Below are 21,710 nucleotides of genomic sequence, written 5' to 3'. Positions count from 1 at the left end.
GGGAAGAAAGTGTAGCGCACAGGCAGGATGTAGGTGGAACATACAGAGTCTCTGTAGTGGCCTCCTGCACTAGACATGTCCTCAGTGCAGGAGGCCGGCGGCCATGTTTATGGAGACCACTCGGAAACTGGTCAGCCTGGCTGCAGCAGCCTCAGAACAATGGTGGCCCGCACGCAAAACGATTCAGCGGCCCGGCGGGCCCATGGCACCCTGCCCCCCAGCCCGCCCCTCGATATACACAAGTACAGCTGCGAGCTTAAATAACCACTAATGTTTACACTTTCGTCTGTGGGGCTTCGCATAGAATACCATATACTCTGTGTATACATATAGATAGCTCGACATGGAGAAGAGAGCCTTACAGAAGGACTATTAAACAATGTACAAGCAACTTTTGAAGTGAAACCACATGTACCAAATACTGGCTTGAATCAGAAGAACACTGTTACCAATACGCACTGAAACATGTTCAGCACAGTTTTGCTATATTATTTAATATGTCTGCTTATTTCACCAGTGCCTCTATACCTTGCACCAATGGATAGCTACCTGCAGCGCTGACATTACCTGAGAGCTTTAGTCCTCTTTCTCCTACTTGGGTATCATACCCATTAGGCATCCGCAGAATGGCATCATGCAGTCCTGCCAGTTTTGCCACTTGGTACACTTCTTCTGGTGAGGCATTGATGTTCCCATACAACAAATTATAATACAGTGTGTTATGGAAAAGGACAGCATCCTACAGGAGGAAGAACATGGTAAGATAAATGATGCTCTTGTATTTCCTAAGGGTCCCATTGGTGCATAAAAAAGCAAGACGGCCACACCTCACTATTAACCCTTTGGGCTGTATTCAATGCGGCCGGTGAGGGAGTTAAATGGCAAGGATCGCCGTAAACAAGTGATCCTCGTCGTTTAACCCCCGCGCCAGCCGTTTATTCTATTCTACTTTCCGGGGAATCCTCACTGTCAGGGGACAGCGAGGATTCCCCCAAACAGCGAGGCTCGTGGCTAAAGTAGGGAGCTCGCTGCATTTAGCCACGAGCCTTGCTGTTTTAGCGGCCTTACACGCCGCTTCCCCTTCGCTACTAAAACCTAGTGAGGTGGAAACGGCGTGTGCAGAGGGTCAGTTGAATACTGACCCTGCGAGCTGCGACAGCGAGCAGTCAGCACAGCTCGCATACTGCCCTATGAGTGCCAATATCTCTATGAGATGTTCGAAATATCCGCTAAAAATGCCAGCGTCACTCACATTTGTTATATCAATTCAAATTAAAAAAATTGTTACAAAAAAATTATATTACCTATATAAGGTAAACATTACAGGTCAATATGATGAATTAAAAGGTTTGCTTGGCAACTTTTACACCTATTTTGACAAATTAATTTGGTACTCAAACGGTTGAGGTAACACAATTTAGAAAATAAAAAGTCAAATTGTTTTTTAATTTGTAAAAAAAGAAAGTAAATTAAGCTGGCCATACATTTATGCCTATTTGTGTCTGATTTCACCCGATTCTGTTGCATCGGGCTGAAACTGAGTGAAAAGTGGCAAATCGCATGTGTTTTAGATCCAATCAGCGGTCCTGTGCGCATTGGATTGGAGCCCCTAGATTGAAAGCTCTGCACTAAGGATCCGTCGGATTGGACAGCCTTCACTCTTTAAGAAGTTGAATAAGTGGGATGCAGTTAAGATCCCGGCGGTCGGGATCCCGGCGTTCAGAATCCCGACCGCCGAAATGCCGACACTTTCTCCCTCCTGGGGTATCCACGACACCCCTGGAGGGAGAATAAAATAGCGTGCCGAGCGTAGCGAGGCACCGGGCCCGCTGCGTGGGGAGCGCAGCGAGCCCGCAAGGGGGGGCGATCCACGTCCCCCCCTTGTCGGCATTTCGGCTGTCGGGATTCCGGCGTCGGGATTCTGAACGCCGGGATCCCGACCGCCGGGATTCAATACTGAATCCGAATAAGTGTATGGCAAGCTTAAGATACCCCAATCAGTTTGCACCTCATCATGAACAGAAAAGAGCCACAATTGCCATATACAGTATTGGCAGGCAATATTTGCTTTATTATACATAGACGTTTATGCATATTCCTTAGCGGGTACCTGAGGAACAACTCCTATTTCTTTTCTCAAACTCTCCAGACTGACGTCCTGAATCTTCTGGCCAGCCACATATATATTTCCCTTCTGAGGATCATAAAAGCGGAACAGCAGTCGGACCAGGGTGCTCTTACTAAAGAGAGGAGAGAGATCTTTAAAGTTGTAACAGAACTTTCCTCTTTTAGGGGGTATTTAACAAGGCTTGGAGACAGATAAAATTGTGAGAAAAAGTGTAAACCAATCAGAACATAATTGTTCAAACACAGCCTGCAAAATGTAAGGCAGTAGCTGATTGGCTAGTACTTTATCACTATTTTATCTCTCTCTAAGATTTAATTAACAGCCCACTGTTCTACTACCATCGCACTTATATACAGTACCACACTAGATACATACAGTGTGGAATATGGAATAACATATATTCTAACTTTAAGGTCTATGCAAATTCCAAAATCAATAACCAGTGAAACGAAATATTTATTAAGTCTTTTATGGAAATATAAAATTCATGAAAATTAAGTTTCATATAACCTCTAACATTTTTGTATATTTATGCTGCTAAAAGATTGTAGTGACTTCATATATGTAGATAAGGTTGGTGACAGGTTCTATATTGAATATAATTAAAAGGGTTACCCAGGGGAGATCGTGAACACTTAAGCAGGGCGCGCACTAGACGTTCTGTGTAATGAGTGAGATTGTGGGCGACTGGACCAGTCATTGGAATGTGCATACAGCCATACACAGTTGCCAATGCCGGCAGGAATGGGGCGCTGGCAGCAGCAATGTTGCCCTCAATAGCAATGTCCTGTCATCCTGCCTGTATGGAGGATGTTGCAGGACACACGGGAGCGTGCATCGCCAGCGACATAACCCATACACACATTTGAACAGTCACATTGAAATAATAATTAGGAGAGCAGGTCTAAATAAATATATAAGTCCCTACAGTACTGTATGTCCATTCTGTTGTAACATGAGTCAAGCACATAAACAATACAATGCCACTACTGTTTTTCTGCTTCTAAGCATTGAATATGGTTACCTATACCATACATTGTCATTTTCAAAATGTTGAATTTCAGCTTAACTTTTGTGCCTGGTAAATTTAAACCTCTAAAAATGAACAAGAATGTTAGTCACATGGGATAGCCCTTATAATTATCATATGGGGGCAATCAGAAAAAACACTCCTCAGCAAATCTCACCCTGAACCACTGCCTCCAACTATTGCTATTTTCTTCCCTGCGGGTACTTCAAAAGACACTCCGTTCAGGACTTTCTGTCCCTCCATATATTCAAAGTAGACATCGTCAAAAGTAATAGTAGCAGTCTGAGGTGTGACCAGTAGAGGGGGAGCCACTTCTTTGTTCTATGGAGCAAATAAAAGTTGAGTTACAAGATTTAAGAAAAAAATAAAAATTCAGCATGCAGCAGCCACTGTGAAGGACCATTTTCTGATTAAACTTGTAAGCAAAACCAAGGACTTGTCACATTTACTAACTTTTTTATTTAATGATCCTATTTTATTTAACCATTTCCTCCCTTGACAAAGAAAATGAAAGGCAAGGGTATGAACAAAGCAGCATACTAGCAGTATACAAGAAAATCTGGCACCCCAAACATGCATAGGAGAGGAGTGAAGAGTTCCTTTGGTCAGCTATGCTAAATGAGATGATGTCCACATCAGTAATACCCCTGTGACAATTATTTTCTCATAGTTACTGTACACTTGCCTAGTTGGAGGAAATGCTGTTCCTGTGGTACTCTGTAACACTTAGCTGTTTTCAAGGTGCATACACACTGTACAATTTTTTTGACCAATTTCGTTGAAAGATATTTCCCTTGAACCCAGTGTCCTGGACAAAAAGATGTTGACGAAAGATATTGATGACAGACGAAAGACTAAAGATCTAGCTACAGTTTATAGGCTCTTTTTTTGAAAGATCTCCAAATTCAGCTGCATGCACAGTTGTTGAACAACCTTGATGAACAACTGGCGGGAATGCGCATAATCATTCGTCGTTTGTCGCAAACGCACTGAAACATATTTTGAACAATTTCGTTCAGAATGGCTGTTACCATCCTTGATATGCCCCCATCCTCCTGGCAAAACATGGTAACAGATGAGGTTTTAAAATAAAGAGTTTAGGGGAGGAAATTTCCATTAACTCCGTACACTGCAATCCATTTCAAAGCCACATGGGTTTCAGCTGTTTAACCACTGATATTAAAGAGGCAATAATATTAATTGCAAAACCTTGTAATAGTCTTACCCCTTTAAACTGTGGCAGCTTTGAAAAGTGCTGCATAATAAATGTATCCCCAAATCTGGTTATCATACCGATCTGGGTCATCTTTCTTTAGAGTATTTTTGTTTAGGGGATGTGATGTTTACCCAAAGGTACCTAAGACCAAAATGAAAAGCATCAGGGACAGGCAATGGCTGTGCTGTTGAGAATCAATTAATATTTGATATCTAATAGATTAATCCAGTGGTTCTCAAACTCGGTCCTCAGGACCCCACACTGTTCACGTATTCCAGGTCACCCAATAGGTGATCTTATTACTTATTGACAGATTTTAAAAGATCCACAGGTGGAGCTAATTATTTCACTTGATTCTGTGAGGAGACCTGCAAAACATGCACTGTGTGGGGTCCCGAGGACTGACTTTGAGAACCTATGGACTAATCATTATAAAGCCCTGTACACGTGTCGACTTGGCTTTTTGTGCTGAGTGATGTGCTGCAGCAAGAACACTCAGCACATAGCGGGACACCTGCTCAGCACACTGAGATGCTGTGTGCTGAGAGGGGCTTTGTCTATTTTTAGAATGGGCAGAGCCCCACAATCTGGGGAAAGCCAGTGCAAGCACTGGCTTTCCCAGCCGGCGATACCGACGTGCATACACACGGAGCATTCGGTGCTCCTCGTTCTAATCAGATCGCTTAGAAAAGGAGCTGAAATCGCCCGTGTGTATGCCCCCCTTAAGACTGCACACGTTGGTGAGTGGAGTTGGAAATTCCAAAAAAATCTGACTTCTAAATATTTCCCTTGTATACAATGTTTGAATTTAACATTTTATTTATCAGAATTTCATCAATAAGATTCTGAAATAAGTTGCCGGGTAAACCTCATACCAATTAAACAACCAACTTATAAAAAACAAAGCAGATTTTAATTTTAGATCTGCCTAATGGTTGTACTTTAATAGGGATTTCACAGTATGAACCACAACATCTCATGTGAAAACATGCACATATTTTAATAAAATAACCTGTAAAACAGAAAAGAAATCGAAAGCAACAGCAAAGAGGATAAATAAAATACTAAAATGAACAACCTTAATCTTCGTGTCTACACTCATAAGAGTGAAGAGGGTGTTCATATCAATCAGTGCTTGTCTGGTTTCTCTGTAGACTGTCCCCAGGAAGTTCAGCGGAAGGGAAAGCTGGAAGAGCAGCCCGTTCACCATGACCAAGTCTCCAATAGTTAGATTTCCTGGATTTGGAAAATACATTTAATTAGAAAATAATAAAATGGCTGCATAACACCTGCAAGAGAACCCGAGATCTTCATGATGGGAGACACCCATTGGCCAAAAGACTGAAGCTCACTTATATGGGCTTGTCCCCACTGAATTATTAACCTACACAAACTTCTGACAAGCTGATTCTCTCCGCTCCTGGGCAGGATCCACTACAACCTACTGGTAATATCGATCATCTGTCTTTTTACTTACACGATGTAATTTTTTGGGGCGATTATGCACAATAATGATATTATCTGGCATATTGTCTAGTGTACTCACTATACTGGTAATAACAATGCACACTCCTGATGTCTGAGCATGCAGTCAAATCTGCCTATATCATCAAGGGCTGCATGTTCAGCAGGGGCAGGGTGATGTCACTGAATGGTAGTCTGGGAGCTCTGACAAGATCATTAACAATATCATATATAGGAGGGCCTTTTGCTTGATATGCTATGTTGCAACGGGTACCGATTGCTTATGCGCATGGGCAGGCCTTCACTGCGGCACCCTTTGAGACTTGCATAGTCTCCGTGGCACTTGCAGCGGGGGGAGCCTGCAGGAGGAGGGTAGGGGGCATTCGCATGCGAACAGGGGCGGCTACCTGCCTTCCGTGTGCGGGCAGCTGGCTTCATCGGATGTCAGCTGCCCACCCTGCTCATGGAGCACGGCGCCGCTAATCTAAGGCACCAGAGAGTGACTTCGATTAACGAGCACTTTAGAAATCATTCAATTGTCGACGACCGTAAAATTATTTTGCCCACCAACACAAGGCTGCAAATGGATGTATATGCAAATTATCCATTCACAGTGCTGCAGGGAAATCGACGAATAGCGGTGGGAGAGCATTTGCATGCATGGCAGGCGCCGTTACAAGGGCTTTTTGAATCCACTGATTAGCACCATGTGATTTACTGTGTACAAAAGCAGATATGTATCGGAATACCGCCAGTGTGGTCTCTCCACTTGCAAATACAGAATACTATAGCCGAAGTACAGAAAAACGTGGCAAGTGGATGTTATGTCGGGAGAAATTTGTGATATACAATATAATGATGATCTCTGCAAACAGCAACAATAAAACAACAATAATGTGGGTACAATTATGCATATGGATAATATCCTTGGATCTGTAAGACTTCCACAGTCCTTAGAATGCTGTACTCGTAAGCAGAATCCCTTAGGGGTCCATTGTTTGGTCTTGTCCAGGCTACTGGCTATTCTATGTCTAAACGACCACCCCAATGCTGTTGTATCAATTTATACATACAAATGTCTCCATTTACAGCTATGTACAACTGGGCAGGGTGACTCTGTGTGCTGCATGTTGTCCTCCACCTGTCTTTTGTGCTAGCCTCACAGTACTAGAACTGCATTTCTATTGTATGAATTTCTGCTGCCTTGAACGTCATAGCAATTGCTTCTATGAAGAAAGAAAGCTTCATATTGGATTAAAAAAACAAAGGAAGATGTGCTTCACACTTTGTTGAAAGACAGAATTTTATACTTATAATGTGTGTTATATATAATATATCTTATTATTCCATTCTATTGTTACACAAAAGAAAAAAAAGAAATCAGCCATGGTATTATTCTCATTTATTTCATATTTCTACCCAGCGTTCAATAATATACAGTATGTTGCTTTTATCCGATCAGATGGCCATTAATATTTTATGCAACTTAAGCACTGGGTTTAGCCCCGTAAATGACTAAACCCATTTAATGTTACCACGTGGGTGTCTAAACATATGTAAAGAAAATACAGATTTGAACAGCGCACATGTGATGAGAATCGATTAATATAAAATTAATTTAATAAAACAATTGGATAATCGTTACAGGGTTAAATCAATGACAAATAAATTGATAATAAAATCAATATTGCTAGAATGAACTAGCACAAATAAATGAATATTTAGAACAATGGAAGGATAACCCCCTGCGGGATTGTAATTATGTCGGAGAGTCCGTTCCTATGATACCCCCTAGATGAACATGAAGATGTGAGATATTTACCACCCTTGGTAGGGTATGTGAGTCCTCCACCGAGTGTCCACAGGTCGTCTCAAATGCGTTTCGCCACTCCTGGTGGCTTTATCAAACCCACCTTTGAAAAAGCCAGCGTGTCAGGGAGCTGCTGGGACCCCCCCCCCCCCATGCTATAAACATCTGGATTGAAGTCCGAAGCAACCCCTGGATCTACAAATTTACTGTTTCCATTAAGGATTCCCACTTCATGTGCCTCCATTCAAGGAACAGCCTTTGGTAATACACCACCTTCTAACTACCTTTTGGGGAGCATCCGAACACCACACAATACAAACTGTCTGGGATTTGAGACATCTTTGGGCTGACCTGTGGACACTCAGTGGAGGACTCACAAACTCTACCAAGGGTGGTAAATATCTCACATCTTCATGTTCATCTAGGGGTATCATAGGAACGGACTCTCCGACACAATTACAATCCTGCAGGGGGGTTCCCCTTCCATTGTTCTAAATATTCATTTATTTGTGCTAGTTCATTCTAGCAATATTGTTTTTATTATCAATTTGTCATTGATTTAACCCTGTAACGATTATCCAATTGTTTATTAAATTAATTTAATATTCATCGATTCTCATCACATGTGCGCTGTTCAAATCTGTATTTCCTTTCCCCATCACGGGACGAACTACCCAGTTTATTGAACAGCTGCTGGTTAAGCCACTCTTGACAAGCGCCCCCAAGTTCTGACCCCTAGGGGACAGTCCTATTCTCTATTGTCTAAACATATGTGTTTGGACTCTTGGCACCTAAAAGCGGTCTTTAAAACACACTTTTTCATGTGTGCCACACGTAATAGGTGGCTGGTTCGAGAAAGAATTGATTATCTCCCATAGACAGCCATTATTATAGCAGCAGGCGTGCAGCAAAATTGAATTCCCCCAAATATATCAAATGTCCATTGAGGGATTCCAGTAGATCCTTACTTCTGAATATGCTTTCTCTTAGTACCAATCAAAAAGACAAAACATAAGTACCATACTGTATTGTCTTTTATTAAAACTCACAAATTAAATACAGGTTGAGTATCCCGTATCCGAATATCCGTTATCCAAATTATTCCGAAATACGGACTTTCCAGAAAGTGAAATTTTTTTTTTTTTTTGCTAAAAACTCACTGGGGACATTTGTAACAGCATCACTGGTGACATGATATGTAACTGGCACTATATATGTACAAGACAATGATTGCTTGGCATTCAAATTCAGTGCTGAGATAGTACACAAATTTTGTTTCACGTTTTGAAACCTTGTTTTTTGAACAATTAAAATATATTTGTGTGTATTTTATGTGGTAATAAAATATATTTGTGTGTATATTATGTGTTTATACAGCATAAATGCAAGATACTTCAAAATACATCATTGAAATATTAAAATATTCCGAAATACGGAATAATCCGTTATCCAAAATTCTCCTGGTCCCGAGCATTTTGGATACGGGATACTCAACCTGTATTAAATATCACAATACAATCCAAGCTTCCGCCTTGCCTGATGTGAATATACAGGTCAAGAAGTCAGCATCATGTGATGTCCTAGAACAGGGGTCCTCAAACTATGGCCCGTGGGCCACATGCGGCCCGCTGAGGACATTAATATGGCCTGCCGGACTTCCTGCGCCTTTAAATACAAACACAGCCGCTGCCCGTTTTTATTCCACCAAAAAGATGGCCAGGGGAGGGCTGCGCGCATGCCCGACTGCACGCAGCCCCTTCCATGGACCTTTTTCTCCCATCCGTGGGCAGGACCACCCACCTATGTGCGGTGTGTGGGGCTTTAGCAGGAGGCAGGGAAACAGCTCCTGCTTCCGTTCCTGCCATACACCAGGCTCCGCGGCCAAGCAGCCCCGACGCTGGGCTGTATGTCTGGCGGGCTGCAGCAGGAGGTAAGAAAGGGAGAAAGCTCCCTGCTGCCTGACCCCCCCCCCCCCCAACATGAAGATGCGCTGATATATAGAAGTCGAGGAATGGTGCGCGGCCACATAAAAAAATGCACACCACTTCCTCAGTGCATCGGCGCAACCCCTCCCTCATATTTTCCGGTGGCCACTGGCTGCTGCTGGCCTGGGTAGCCTTGGCAGAACAGCGCCAGGCTGGTAGTATGTGCTGGGGTGTATTCCTCCGTGCTGTGGGCAGGTGAGGCAGAAAGGTCTGCAGCTGCGGCGGAGGGAGCTGTGTAACTAACTAGAGATGGTACACGGAGCTCCCGGCCACCGCTTGTGATCCTAGACATGAGCAAGCGCTGGGGTGGGAGACTGAAGGAGGCAGCAGTGCTGTTTCTGCTGGGAATGCAATGAGCATTTAACTCTTGGGGTACAAGCATGTAAACACCCTGTATAGGCAGATAATAAGATATATGCAGTGTGCATAGGAATTTGTTCATAGTTTTTATTTTTACTGTAGTCCGGCCCTCCAACGGTCTGAGGGACAGTGAACTGGCCTCCTGTTTAAAAAGTTTGAGGACCCCTGTCCTAGAAGCAACATGTGAGACATTAAAGTTTATCTTGAAATCTGGAAAAACATACATGCTGTATCAGAGACTTCTTCTGATTGATACTTCATGGACTTAGATATTTTCTTCTTTTGTACAGTACATCGGATCAATGACAGAGATCAGAATAATATTATGGCCAATTCCTACCTTCCTCTGGATTAATATATGATAAGAGTCACTGAACAAGAACTTGCATTATAAGCATAAAAACATACAGTATAACCCAATTTCAACAAAGTCTGAGATAATCGCTCCACATTGTTTTGTGTATTTGCGGTAAATTGTGGAGAAACTGTGTTCTAATGTGTAGAAGAGATGGCACAGCTAAAGTGTGCTTTGGTTTGATACTTTTCAAATTGACAGATGTGTCCTCATACATCTAGTCTCAATGGACCACACAGCAGGAGATGCCTGGCATGATTGTACTGACAGGTCTCATGCAATTCCCTTAGCACAGGCATCTTTTTGCTGAAATGGCATCTTAGTTGCGCATGCGACATTTGGCACGTATAAAAGCCATGGCTGCTGCATTGTAGCACTTCATAGGCAGATTCAGAGACTGTAACAGATAAATCAGAACAGACTGCTTCTCTATCCTAGTCGCAATGTGCTGTAAAATGTTTTGACAAAGAAGATGGCTGATGCTAGCAGGGTCTCACGGAACATGAGGCACTACAAGTCTCAGCAAGGATGCACCTCTCATTACATAGGGGGTGCTACTCCCCCTCCTATGTATCTCATGGGGCATTCCCACGGTCATTTGGTCTACAGCATGTTTGTCGACAAGCATTGGGTCCACATGGGGATAGGTCGACATGGGGTTTTTCACTGTTTTTTGAGCCGACATGCGCAGACAGGCGGTATTTCATGCCCTACCATCCACTAGGGCGTGGTGGGAGACTAAAATAGTGTGCCGAGCACAGCGAGGCCCCATACCCGAAGCATGATGAGCGAATCGAGCGATGCAAGGGGATGCTGTGCACTGGAAACGGTGTCCATGTCCACAATCGGGTCAATTTTTTTCTAAAACCCCATATCAACCTAGACACTGTTGAACTAATGACCTGTGGACCTAAACCCATGAATACCTAGACCCATATCGACCTACATGCTGTAGACCAGTGGTTCCCAACCCTGGTCCTCAAGTACCCCCAAACAGTACACGTTTTCCAGGTCACCCAGCAGGTGCACAAATTATTCAGGCACATTTTAAAAGATCCACAGATGGGACTTCCGGTTCCGGCGTTATGGTGTAAGGAGCACCTTCTCCTGGCTCCGTTCACCGCCGCCCAAAAGACGTTGTTAATCGGCTCCCAGAGCCTCTAATTATACGCCCGCTCACCTCCGATACCCTCCGCCATCTACAGGGAGGATGGAAAAATCTCCGCAACACGGAGGACAGCCGGCGCACTATGCGTCCCAGCCACCCCAGCCAGCCCGCGCAGACAGGAGGAGGACGGCGGGAGACATGGCGCCCGCAGACAACGGGGAGAGAGAGCTCCCTGCACAGAAAAAAATTGCAGGGGGAGAAAAGGAGCCCAGGGGACACGTAAGTCAGGGCTCTGAAGCCCCTGTTACATACAGGGAGGTGGTGGAGGCTATACACGCTGCTATGACCCCCCTGCTTACCAAGGCTGTCGCAGATATAACGCAACAGATACAGCAGCTATCACATAGAGTCACAGTGAATGAGCAGCAACTGGGGGCAGTTACACATGATATCTCTGACATGCAGAGAGACATGAAAAGGCTGAACACTGAAAACTATCAGTTATGGAACAGAGTGGAGGATCTGGAAAACAGATCCCGCAGGAACAACGTCAGGCTGGTGGGCCTGCCCGAATCTGTGAAGGGCCCAGCCCTGGATAACTTCATAAGAAACACCCTGCCTAATATCCTGCAGATTGACGCAGCTTGTAAAGACATGGTGGTAGAAAGAGCACACAGGGTAGGACCACCACCCACCCCTTCCAGGCCACGCCCTAGAGTTGTGCTTTTCAAATGCTTGAACTACCTCCACAAAGTGGAAATTTGGTCAGCCTCTAGGAGGATTAAAGACCTGACCTGGGAAGGCCATAAGCTGCACGTCTTTCAGGATTACTCTGCGGAGTTGTCCAAAGCTCGCAAAGCCTTCTCACCGATATGTTCGCAACTGGCGACTGAAGGTCGGAAATTTGGTCTTTTGTACCCCGCTAAACTTCGAGTATATGACGGGACCTCATTTAAGGACTTCACCAACCCCAACGATGCCGCAGCTTATCTAAAGGAACTGGCTCATGCTGCAGCTGCAGATATAACAGATGCTGTGCCTTGAAACGACAGACCTTCTTCCTCTTCAAGAGACTTAGAAACAGCACTGAAAGCACCACCTCCTACATCGGATCATGGCTCCACTCTCCCCCCCCCCCCCCCTCCTCCCCCCCCCCCCCCCCCCCCTCCCCACACATCTCATCAGAAAATTCCCTCTATATTCAGTAGCGGATATGGACTTTGCCAAGATAAATATATAAACCTGAACTCCACTGCCACAATTAGAGACAAACTCCGTGAAGATTTCAGCTTCCAGTTGATTGAAGAAATTAAACTAAGACACACTCCGGGATGAAGTACAGGTTATACTTCAGTCTTGACTTACATCCTATCTCTCCCACCTGGGACTGACTAACGGTTCTATTGATACTTACACAGGAGTGCGAGAACCATCAGAGATACGTTCCATTTAAAGCGGACTCTCCTTCCCTTTCTCCCATTCCCCCCCCCCTCCCCCCTATACCCCCCCCCCCTCCCCCTCCCCACCTATCCTCCCCCCCCCCCCCCCCCTCCTAGATTAGGCTTAAGGGCGGGTGGACGGAACCAATAGCCGGTTATAGAAATAATATTAGAAATGTATAAGCATGACGGAAGTCTAGCCTGGGGGATTTTTCCCTCAAGGCAGTATGTTTTTAGGTCCAGTTTACCTAAAATTGTAAGGTTAAGTTGTGTACTGTCTTTTTCTATTTTTCTTCTCACTTCTCTCTCTTTTCTGCCTATCCCTTCTTTCATCCCAATGCCCTCCTCATTCCCTCCCCAAAACAGCTACTTACTCATGGGAAGTGTGTTAAAGTTGATAGGGTCACTAAGTGTCTTGATACTGGGTCCTTCTAAACAGAATCTGATACGGTGGCGGGTCACGAGATGTCGCTATACAACGCAGTTTGACCATGCCTGATCTGTCCATATGCACGTGGAATGTAGGGGGAATAAATTCCCCTGCAAAACGCAGGAAAATCTTAATGTATTTGACTAAGAATAATGTTGATTTGGCCTTATTACAGGAGACTCATCTGACGGCCCCTGAGACTCAAAAGCTACAGATGCTTGGATGGACAGTGGTGGCAGCGTCACCATTCACATCTAAAGCACGCGGCGTGGTAATCCTAGCCAAAAGATCCCTACCTATGGAGATTGTGAAGACAGTCACTGACGCTGAAGGAAGGTATGTGTTGACATCTGTCTGCATTGCTGGTAAGACCTACACACTGATGAACATATATGCCCCCACCCCCTACTCTAAACCCTTTATGAAATCTCTAATAGCCATTCTCTCCCCATACATGAACCAAAACCTCATAATAGGCGGAGACCTTAACATCGTCGCTTCTCCCATATTAGATAGGTCAAACACAAAGACCAAACCCCCTCCCCTACCTAAGATAGGCATACAACTCTTACAAGATTCCTTACAGACCATAGATGTATGGAGGGCGCACCATCCCCTAGATAGAGACTATACTTGTTTATCGGCTGCTCATGGGACTTTATCCCGCATAGACTATATCTTTATGTCTCACACCATCTTCCCCCATTCTACCAAATCAGACATAGGCCCAATAACAATTTCGGATCACGCAATGGTCACGGTACACCTCCACATACCAGACGGCCCTGGGTCAAACAGAATCTGGAGATTCCCAACCAGATTTTGCAAATCAGCAAAATTTAGAGACTTATTGTTTAAAGAAATTCAGCAATACACTGCTCAGAACGCTGAGGCAGCTGAACACAGCCCTACTCTTTTCTGGATGGCACTGAAACCAGTAATAAGAGGCTTTATCATTTCCTATACGGCCGCCACAAACAAACATTACTCCACGCGTTATCGCACGCTGCAGAAAGAGCTGACAACAGCCTTTCAAAGCTATAAAACCTCTCCTTCCCCCGGTTTGAAACAGACATACCTACTGGCTAAGACTCACTTTGAGGAGTACCTGGCGGATATGGGCGACAGATATCTATTCACGGTGAATTACAAATTTCACCGGTTCGGGAATAAGACAGGCACTCTACTATCCAACTTGCTAAAAGGCACACACAAACCCGCAGTAGTACAACCCCTATGCACAGACAATGGCTCTTTGACACAGACTAATGAACAAATAGCCCAAACGATGCATAAGTTTTATAAAAAATTATATACATCCTCTCTAGTACATGAGGAAGCATCGAATCCACCCTTAACCAGTACACCTCGCACCCCCTCACAAGATTGGGATTCTCTTACATACCCCACGTTAACAGAATCAATGTCCAACTCTCTAACCGCAACCATATCAGAAGGAGAAGTAGAGGCAGCGATTAAAGGTTTGAAAGCCAATAAAGCCCCAGGCCCAGATGGGTTCAGCGGTGAATTCTATAAAATACTGCTCTCACCGCTCACCCCAATCCTAACAAAATTTTTAAATGCTATACTTAAAGACCTCACCCCCCCACTACACTTTAATTCTGCAATCTTGAAAATCCTCCCAAAACCTGATAGAGATCTATCACTCCCCAGCTCTTACAGGCCTATATCGCTTCTAAATTTAGATTATAAATTACTAGCTAAAATAATTGCCATGAGACTTAAAACTATTCTCCCTTCGATAATTCACCCCGATCAAACGGGATTTATAGCAGGACGTCACTCTGTAGTGAACGTAAGGAAGGTAATAGCTGCACTGGCAGCGCATGACTCCCCGACTCACCCCTTACAAGGAGCAATACTTTCACTCGATGCCGAAAAGGCATTTGACCTTATAGAATGGCCACATCTATACGAATCCCTTTGCAAATTCCAATTCCCAACCCAATTCATTAAGCTTATACAACTGCTCTATCACAAACCGCAAACACAAATTGCCTGCAATGGGCATCTATCAGCACCATTTGAAATAGGAAAAGGGACAAGACAAGGTTGCCCGCTGTCACCAATGTTGTTCGCCATAGCCCTTGAGCCACTGGCAATGATGCTGAGAGAGTCCACAGAGTACAAAGGCATGCAAATCGGCAGTGCAGAGCTAAAGATAGCGTTGTTTGCCGATGACATGCTTCTTTTTATAGCCAACCCTTTAAACTCAATACCAGAAATTCTGAGACTTATAGGAACATTCGGGGCTAGAGCAGGTTACAAGATCAATGTTACTAAATCAGAACTTCTTCCCCTCAATCTTCCACCCGAGGTCATCCTAAATATAGAAACCTCTACTCAACTTAAAATAACGCAAACTCATTTTAAATACTTGGGCATACAAGTCCCCCCAAAACACTCCAACATTTACGCCCTAAACTTCTCTAGGATCATTAGCGGTCTAACAACCAAACTAGAGGGCTGGGCGGATCTCCCATTATCACTATTAGGCCGAATTGCAGTGGTGAAGGCTATTATCTTCCCCAAAATATTTTACATAATGCAGCTCCTCCCATTTCTGATATCCAAAAAAGATAATCAGTCACTAAGAAAAACATTAATAAAATTTGTGTGGCAGGGGAAGAAACCAAAGATTGCGTTTCCCAAACTCGCAATGTCCAGAGAGGAAGGGGGCACGGGATTACCAGATATCCACTCCTACTCGATAGCTATCCTTATGAGACATGCAGCGGATTGGCTGCTAGGACAGAGTCAATACACTGACTTAGAATTTGACTGGTCTGTCTTTCGCCCATATTCGCCAGGTGCATTGCTGCATACTAAAAAAAATTTAATTCCGTCAGAAATCCTCCACCATCCCTTGTTTCATGACACATATATTGCCTGGATAACACTCAACAAGAAGCTAAAGGAATCTCACACAGCGACCCCATATATAGCATTGTGGGGGAATCCAGCATTCACTCCATCCCTACAAAATACCAGGTTTTTACAGTGGAGGGAAAAAGGACTGTGTTCAGCCAGCCAAGTGTTTGACCCGGGTGGCGGTTCATTGCTCTCATTCCAGGATCTAAAAGATAAATACTCATTACATAACTCTAACTTCTTCATGTACCTTCAAGTCAGACACTATATACAAGCATTAAACTTACCTCCCCCCCCGCAAACAAAAACAAACACTATTTCGAGACTGCTAAAAAGATGGGAGAGGCAACCTTACAGACTTAAACATGTATACTCCCTCATAGTTGACATTCCATCCACACCACACATGGTCAAGCTTGCAGACAGATGGCAACAGGATTTAGGGGGCAACATCACTGGGGACATGCTGATGGAGGGCTTCACCATCACCATGAGGTCTCTCCACTCAGCATATCTGCAAGAGGTCCATCTACGAACGATTCATAGGGCCTACATGCCTCCCAGCGTCAGGGCTCATTTCATACCAGATGAAGAAGGGAGATGCATAAAATGCGGGAAAATATCGGCATCCCTTATGCACTGCTTTTGGGACTGCCCTAAAATCAGAAGGTTTTGGAACAAAATATTTGCATTCCTAAAATCAAAACTAAATCTCAGCTTAGCCCCCACACCCGCGGCTTGTATATGTCTGAGGTTCGCGGGGTGGTTAGATGAGTCCCAACTAGTCGACTTTGGCCCGTTACTTACTATACTTTTCACCATCTCGAAAAAATTAATCCTCAAGCATTGGACGGTCAGGTCTGGCCCGTCAATAAGCGAATTGCACAGAATGACCCTGCAACAAATGTATTACGACCGCAAATACCTCTATTCAACTTATAACAAAGGAGACTCAAGATTTCGCAAGAAGTGGGGTTATTACATCTCCACTTTAAATACAGACACACAAACAAAAATCTATCAATTCTCCGACCACCAGGAATGGTCCCTGCTTAGACATACCACACAGCAACTATTGAATTCCAGATAGTCCAGGCAGGGCAGCCAAGTGATTAGAAAGATTCATAAATCACATCTGAAATACCACAAATGGCAATAGTCCTTCGATGTAAATTTCATCATAGTGGAGATTAAGATATGCTCGTAGACCCCCCCCCCACCCCTTCCCTCACAGGGAAAATTGATGGACACAGTGTCAAGTCCGATATACCCAATACACTAGATATCTTATACCCCCCTCCCCCTCCTGATTACCTACCCCGCCTTCCCCTCTTTTTCTTCCTTTTCTTCTTCTCCCCAACCACTTACTTTCTTTCTTCTCTATATTCAGTTATTAAGTTAGTAGTCATTAACAGGTAGATAGGTAAAAGGGCAAGCACGGTTAGCACATCTACATGTGGAAAGTGAAATGTTGAAAATCACGAAAAATTGGTCATAATAGCCTTCTGGAATCTAGCTCTAGAAGCGAGCTCTTATCCTTCCAGGAACTTTTCCAAACACATCCAAAGGCTCATGACCCGAACAGTCCTCGCACTTTTCATTGGTTGTATTTAGTGAATTCGTACCGTGCATGACTTAAGGATTATTTCACCTCTCACTACCAATTGTTGTACCTCATTTATTGTACTACTCATTGTATTATCTTTATCTTTATTGAAAAATCAATAAAAATTGTTTATTCAAAAAAAAAAAAAAAAGATCCACAGATGGAGCTAATTATTTCACTGATTCTGTGTGGAGACCTGCAAAACGTGCACTGTTGGGGGTACTTGAGGACCAGGGTTGGGAACCACTGCTGTAGACCAAACGATCCCAACCCATTCCAAGAGGGTCTGTGTGACATGACTGTGGCAAAGATGTAGGAGGGCATACACTTCATGTAAATCGAGAAAATACAACTCTCCATAGTGTCAGTCATGGGTTATGGTCACCTATAAAACAATTCTAGTCTTCCACCAACCTGCTATTATTCCTTTGCTTGCTAGCACCATGATGGCTGTCAGGCCCACACTGAATATTGCACTCTGTCCAAAATTTAGCAGTGCTAGTGTTGAGGTAGTTTTTAGAGAAGCACTTTCATATTTTTTTAAATAACCATCATACTTCTCAGATTCATACTTTTCATTGTTGAAGTACTGCAAAGTAAGAGACAAACAGATTAAAACATGAAGCAAAAACAAAAAAGTCTCAAAAAGGTGAAAAATGCTTATAACGTTTTGGAGAATACAGAGTGTTTATTATATGGAGCACACAGGATGGGCCAGAAAGTGTGCCTTGTATGTACCCGTCCTGTACTCGATTTCTCATCAATTTCTTGTGATCTATATACAATATGTGCTGCATTATTACTCTGCAGGGAGTTGGATTACACCTTGTTCACATGGTGACGTCATCAATGGTACAAAGTACCAGAGGCAGACATGAGGAGGTGTGTGGTATGACCAATCAGAAATAGGACTGTGGGGCAAATATATTAAGCCTTACAAAGAGATAACCAGGATGTGATAAACATACAACCAATCAGCTCCTAACGGACATGTTATAGGCTGTGATTGAAAAATGACAGTTATGAGGTGAGTGGCTGGACATTTATCACCCTCGAGTTTATCTCTTGTTAAGGCTGAATACATCTGCCCCTGTGTTTCCTGTGATCAGTGTTAATAAAAGGAACCGTTATTGATGTATTAATGTTAGGGGACTTGGATGATAGGTGGCCATGTAAAGGTCGATACCAGAAGGTACACAGTTACAAAAGGTTGACACATGCAAAAGGTCAAGATGTCAATGGTCTACATGAGTTTTTCGCGTATTTCATAATTCACCAATCATGTGGACTCAGATTGGCAACAGTAAAGTGTGCCGAGCACACCGCCAGCATATCCAGGCAACTGGCACAAAGCATTGCAAGCTAAGCGAGCCAATGCGATGGTATGTACTACACTAAATGGGGGTCCGCGTTCTCAGGTGTAAACATTGACAGAAAAAAAACAAAACCCCTCATGTTGACCTTTTAACTTTTTGGTATCGACTGTCAACCTAGACACTATGATTCCTACCATTATGTTAGAATGAAATGCTGGATCTTCCTGGAAGCCAATTATTATTCGGTACTTGTGTATTATCACGGCGCCCGCGAAATCAGCCGCAAATCGCAAGCAATAATCGGATGTGATTTACTGCAGTTTCCTGCCGATTTGCATGCTATTCAATCCTTGCACACCCCCCACTAGCCAAGTTAGCCCGAAGCGTGGTATGAGTCCTCCCGACCTGTTCATACCCCCACTATCCACACCGGCATGGAGTTGATTCTATAAAGCGTGGCGAGCGCAGCAAGCCCGAAGCGTGGTGAGTCCCGCGAGGGGACGCGTAAAACTATCCCGAAGCGTGGCGAGCGGACACAGATTACTTGACGTGTATTCCACATCCACTCGCCTCGGGATCGTTTTCCGCATCAGCTCGCCACGCTTCGGGCGCGGCACGCTTTCGAAAATCATGTACTTGTTTCCTAGAATGGCGCCCACTAAGCAAATTGCTATTCTCCATAGGAAAATCGCATCGCATGGGCCATTTTAGGGCCATGAGATGTGATTTACCTATGTAATTTATTCACTGCTCTCTCTGCTCCGGGCCATCGCATCTGCCGCAAAATCGCATTCAATTTTATAGGGAGTGCAATGTCATGACATTAGGTATACAATAATATGATTGTATGTCCCCAAAATAGGTTTAACGCACCCCCCCCCCCCACTATCCACGCCAGCCCGAAGCGTGGCGAGCGCATCCTCCGACTTTTTCATTACCCCACTATCCACGTCGGCGTGGAGTTGATTTTATATAGTGTGGCGGGCGCAGAGCGCCACTGAGCCCGAAGTGTGGCGCGAGCACTGCGAGGGGACGCACAATACATGTAAAGTAATCTGCGTGCGCTTGCCACATTATATAAAATCGACTCCACGCCGACATGGATAGTGGGGGAATGAAAAGGTCGGAGGACGCGTTCCGCCACCGCTCGCCACGTATCGGGCTGGCGTGGATAGTGGGGGGGGGGGGGGGGGGGGTGCGTTAAACCTATTTTGGGACATAGAATTGCTAATTTCATGGCATCGCACATCCTATTAAATCACATGCGATGCAATATAGTGGGGTACAATGAGCAGAGAAAAAGTTACATTCAAAAATCGCATCGCTTGCCGTTATAAAGGCCCATGCAATGCGATTTCCCTACGGTGCCGTACGTAGGAAAACTGGGCGCCGTGCTAGGAAACAATTCCCGAAAATCAACTTAATGCCGACGTGGATAGTGGGGGTATGAACAGGTCGGGAGGATGCATACCGCGTCCGCTCGCCACGCTTCGGGCTGATTTGGATAGTGGGGGTGTGCAAGGATGGAATAGCATGCAAATCGGCAGGAAATCGCACCGCGGATCGCGCAGCTAAATTGTATGTGATATAGATGAAATCGGGCGCCATGATAATACACAAGTACCTATTATTCTTCAATTCTAAGTGTTAATCTAGCCATTGATCTATGGGAGCTGGTCACAGATATTCACCTTCACTAGAACGCTAACACTCATCTTAATTAATACAAACATATACAGAACGTATGAGCTCTACATAAAATGATTCATGCCCACATACTGAAGATTCAGAAAAGAACAAACAATTCAATATAAACCCCACTTATAAATAGGTTATTCTATCTCCGGAGACTGAAAAGCAATAAAGGGAGTAAGGTCTAGGCAGGGAACCAGAAGCCTGGCTAACGGATGCTGCCATTTTCATTTTGCATGAACACTGAACATTAACCTTACCTTAACAGTTTCATAATTCAGCAATGAGTCTATTGCAGCATTCCCAGCATCATTATCAGCTTTGTTCATTTCGATTCTAAACTTTGTCCTAGAAAACAAAAACAAAATAGAGTTTAATGTGAAATGAAAAAATATTTGTTTGTACAGGTATTGAATATAAAGAGAGGCTTAGTGCAATCTGTCATAATGTCTGACACAAAGGCCTGATAACTCAGCCTCTACTACAGCCTCTGCAGATACACTCTGATGAACAGTGGAAGGGGTAAGTATAGTGATCTATGGGAACAGAAGGGAGGTGGGGTCTCCTTGCATCTCATTCGCAGCTAGTTCTCCTTCACCATAAGGACCTGGGGAGGAGAGGGTCCGGGGAGCCCGCAAGCGTCCGTTTGGGTCCCTTGTTCTGATCTTGCTCCTCCTCTCCCCACCCCACTCTCCTCTCTAGGTCCTTATGGTGAAGGGAAACTAGTCACAACCCTGTGTTATCCCGTTACCTCCACTGTGTGATTCCAATGGTGAATGCCGTATACGCTCCAAGTGTTCCCAATGATACCAGTGCAAACTGGGCTCCACATTTGTAATACTAAAAAGACACAGAAAAAAAAAAAGACATATAAAAACA

General features: G+C 44.1%; 1 protein-coding gene across 1 annotated transcript in view; it reads right to left on the bottom strand.

Moving 5' to 3' along the window:
- ABCB7 (ATP binding cassette subfamily B member 7) overlaps positions 1-21,710 on the bottom strand; it is a 135,811-nt gene that overhangs the window by 18,023 nt on the left and 96,078 nt on the right. Inside the window, exons 7-13 of the mRNA XM_083159247.1 lie at positions 21,583-21,671; positions 21,092-21,179; positions 18,238-18,412; positions 5,453-5,610; positions 3,316-3,479; positions 2,111-2,240; positions 568-739 (exon numbers count right to left, since the gene is read on the bottom strand). Of these exons, the coding sequence (XP_083015373.1) occupies positions 568-739; positions 2,111-2,240; positions 3,316-3,479; positions 5,453-5,610; positions 18,238-18,412; positions 21,092-21,179; positions 21,583-21,671 (976 nt within the window). The remainder of the gene's footprint in view (positions 1-567; positions 740-2,110; positions 2,241-3,315; positions 3,480-5,452; positions 5,611-18,237; positions 18,413-21,091; positions 21,180-21,582; positions 21,672-21,710) is intronic.

The sequence above is a fragment of the Crinia signifera genome, chromosome 9 (assembly GCF_055691185.1).
Source record: "Crinia signifera chromosome 9, ASM5569118v1, whole genome shotgun sequence".
NCBI lineage: Eukaryota > Metazoa > Chordata > Amphibia > Anura > Myobatrachidae > Crinia > Crinia signifera.
The sequence above is the reverse complement of the archived record's forward strand: the minus strand, read 5'-3'. Positions and strand labels throughout refer to the sequence as shown.